Source organism: Emiliania huxleyi (genome assembly GCF_000372725.1).
Source record: "Emiliania huxleyi CCMP1516 chromosome Unknown EMIHUscaffold_2142, whole genome shotgun sequence".
Classification (NCBI taxonomy): domain Eukaryota; phylum Haptophyta; order Isochrysidales; family Noelaerhabdaceae; genus Emiliania; species Emiliania huxleyi.
In genome coordinates this window covers 1-3,088 of record NW_005200467.1, presented here as the reverse complement: position 1 = coordinate 3,088, position 3,088 = coordinate 1, and the positions used below count along the sequence as shown (strand labels likewise).

The 3,088-nt window shown below is 61.6% G+C and overlaps 1 protein-coding gene across 1 annotated transcript; it reads left to right on the top strand.

The window, feature by feature from the left end:
* Positions 1 to 129: 129 nt before the first annotated feature.
* On the top strand, positions 130 to 2,808 carry EMIHUDRAFT_447177 (hypothetical protein; the record flags this gene model as incomplete). The annotated part of the gene is made up of 4 exons (XM_005780448.1): positions 130 to 161; positions 1,529 to 1,781; positions 1,926 to 2,004; positions 2,078 to 2,808. Coding segments are annotated over 2 exons (275 nt in total), but the record flags the coding sequence as incomplete, so codon positions are not given.
* Between the last annotated feature and the right edge of the window lie 280 nt (positions 2,809 to 3,088).

Below are 3,088 nucleotides of genomic sequence, written 5' to 3'. Positions count from 1 at the left end.
TCATCACCATCATCACCATCGTCATCATCGTCATCATCGTCATCGTCACCACCACCAGCAGCAGCATCAGCATCAGCATCACGTACATCATCAACATGCTGCTCTTGTGCCTCCGGACACGCCGTTCGGCCCTCTGCGAGCAAAGCTCTAGCTGTCTGCAGGCCGCCCTCCCCACCCCTCCCCAATCTTGCTGCACCTCCCCCGTCCCGGCCGGCCGACACGCGAAAGCGCCTGCTCAGCACCGGGCCGTGCGCGAGCCCTTCCCGCCTGCCTCCACACATCTTCGGCCCGATGCCCGTTGAGGCCTGACTTGATCTTTGCCGGGCACAGGCGATCGCCATCCCCCCCTCCCTCCCTTCAAGCCTTCTGCCCTTCAGCTACCTTCACCCCCCACAGCCCACCCACACACACACAACCCTGGTCATCACCAGGGACCCGGTGCTGCGCGTCTCCACCTGCATCCTCTCCGTCCTCCTCATGGCGGTCTCCGTCATCGACAAGAAGACTGCTTGGTACGAGTCCCTCATCACCATCATCACCATCGTCATCATCGTCATCATCGTCATCGTCACCACCACCAGCAGCAGCATCAGCATCAGCATCACGTACATCATCAACATGCTGCTCTTGTGCCTCCGGACACGCCGTTCGGCCCTCTGCGAGCAAAGCTCTAGCTGTCTGCAGGCCGCCCTCCCCACCCCTCCCCAATCTTGCTGCACCTCCCCCGTCCTGGCCGGCCGACACGCGAAAGCGCCTGCTCAGCATCGGGCCGTGGGCGAGCCCGCCCCCCCCCCCCCCCCCGATCGTCTTCCGCCTCCCTTCCCGCCTGCCTCCACACATCTCCGGCCCGATGCCCGTTGAGGCCTGACTTGATCTTTGCCGGGCACAGGCGATCGCCATCCCCCCCTCCCTCCCTTGCCACCCCCCTTCAAGCCTTCTGCCCTTCGGCTACCTTCACCCCCCACAGCCCACACACACACACACAACCCTGGTCATCACCAGGGACCCGGTGCTGCGCGTCTCCTCCTGCATCCTCTCCGTCCTCCTCCTCGCCGTCTCCGTCATCGACAAGAAGACTGCTTGGTACGAGTCCCTCATCACCATCATCACCATCGTCATCATCGTCATCATCGTCATCGTCATCATCGTCATCATCGTCATCATCGTCATCGTCACCACCACCACCAGCAGCATCAGCAACAGCATCACGTACATCAACATGCTGCTCTTGTGCCTCCGGACACGCCGTTCGGCCCTCTGCGAGCAAAGCTCTAGCTGTCTGCAGGCCGCCCTCCCTCCCCAATCTTGCTGCACCTCCCCCGCTCCGGCCGGCGCCTGCTCAGCATTCCCGCCTGCCTCCACACATCTCCGGCCCGATGCCCGTTGAGGCCTGACTTGATCTTTGCCGGGCACAGGCGATCGCCATCCCCCCCTCCCTCCCTTGCCGCCCCCCTTCAAGCCTTCTGCCCTTCGGCTACCTTCACCCCCCACAGCCCACACACACACACACAACCCTGGTCATCACCAGGGACCCGGTGCTGCGCGTCTCCTCCTGCATCCTCTCCGTCCTCCTCCTCGCCGTCTCCGTCATCGACAAGAAGACTGCTTGGTACGAGTCCCTCATCACCATCATCACCATCGTCATCATCGTCATCATCGTCATCGTCACCACCACCACCAGCAGCATCAGCATCATCATCACGTACAACATCAACATGCTGCTCTTGTGCCTCCGGACACGCCGTTCGGCCCTCTGCGAGCAAAGCTCTAGCTGTCTGCAGGCCGCCCTCCCCACCCCTCCCCAATCTTGCTGCACCTCCCCCGTCCCGGCCGGCCGACACGCGAAAGCGCCTGCTCAGCATCGGGCCGTGCGCGAGCCCTTGGAATCCAGACCGCACGATCCAGCTCCACCCCTAACCATGTAGGTCGACCGGTCAAGACACCGTCGGGGTCATCAAGGGCGAGCTGCAGCTGCTGCTGCCGGGCCTCAAGATCTTTCTAGACGCGCGCACACAGTGACTGCTCATCGCTCTGCGTACGGCGACAACGCCTCTGACCGCGCATCGTGTCCTCACAGGTGGATGATCTCAAGGATATTGGGGTTTTGTCGAGATCCGGAGATCTTCCTCTCGACTTGATCCCCCCAAAAGCGTAAAATCATCCTTGAGAAAGCGAGCCGCTGCGACCGTCCCCGTCGTCGTCCAGTGCCTCCGCGGCGGGCGGATAGATGCGACGTATGCGGCAAGAAGACGCAGCTGCCGGCTGGTACTGGAACGACGACAGGAGCAAGAAGGCTTGCCATATTCGCGATTGCATGCGGGAAGTCGGCGCTCTGCCGCCGCTCGCCAACGCTCGGGCGGGTCAACAGACGCAGCCTTGCTGGAGATTGAAGAGGTGCTCGGCATGCGCTACTGTGACCCGAGCCAGATGACTGCGGTGGCGCTGAAACCTGTCGATGAAGACGACGAGCGCTTGGAGTACCTTGTCTCTGGCAGGTTTGGCAGTGGTCCCGACGACTGCGGCTTCCACTTTGTAGCTTGGGTCTTTGATGGCGATCTCCTGGACCATGTAGATGCGGAGGAGGTCAAGTCAGCGATGCAAGCGTACAAAAATCGGATGAACAAGGAGTTCGCAGCGCTGGCGGATGCATGCGACGCTGACATGTAGCCGTCCCGGCACCCTGCGTGCGTGCGTGTGATATTCGACCGGATCGTGAGCGTTGTGAGGCCGCGACTCCGTGCTTAGCGATAGGCAGGCACATCATGTGGGTACTCAGGATCACTCGTATGATGATGTCAGCACGTAGCTACGCTCACGAGGGCGACCTAAGCACCTAAGCACCCTAAGCGCCCCCCCGCTTAGGCCGCTTAGGTGCTTAGGCGGTCTCTGGTTGTGGAACCTTGGGCCCGCCGGGGCCTGGGGCTGTCGGCTGAGCCACTCTCCGGCTGGTGGCTCTCTACGGAGCGTTTACACAATAGCTCGGCACCCTGACCGTGGACTCAGCCAGAAATATGTGACACGTTCCTTTTGGACCATGGTCTATGAACCATGAGCATGACCATGTGCATGGAGCATGAGAGAGGAGGAG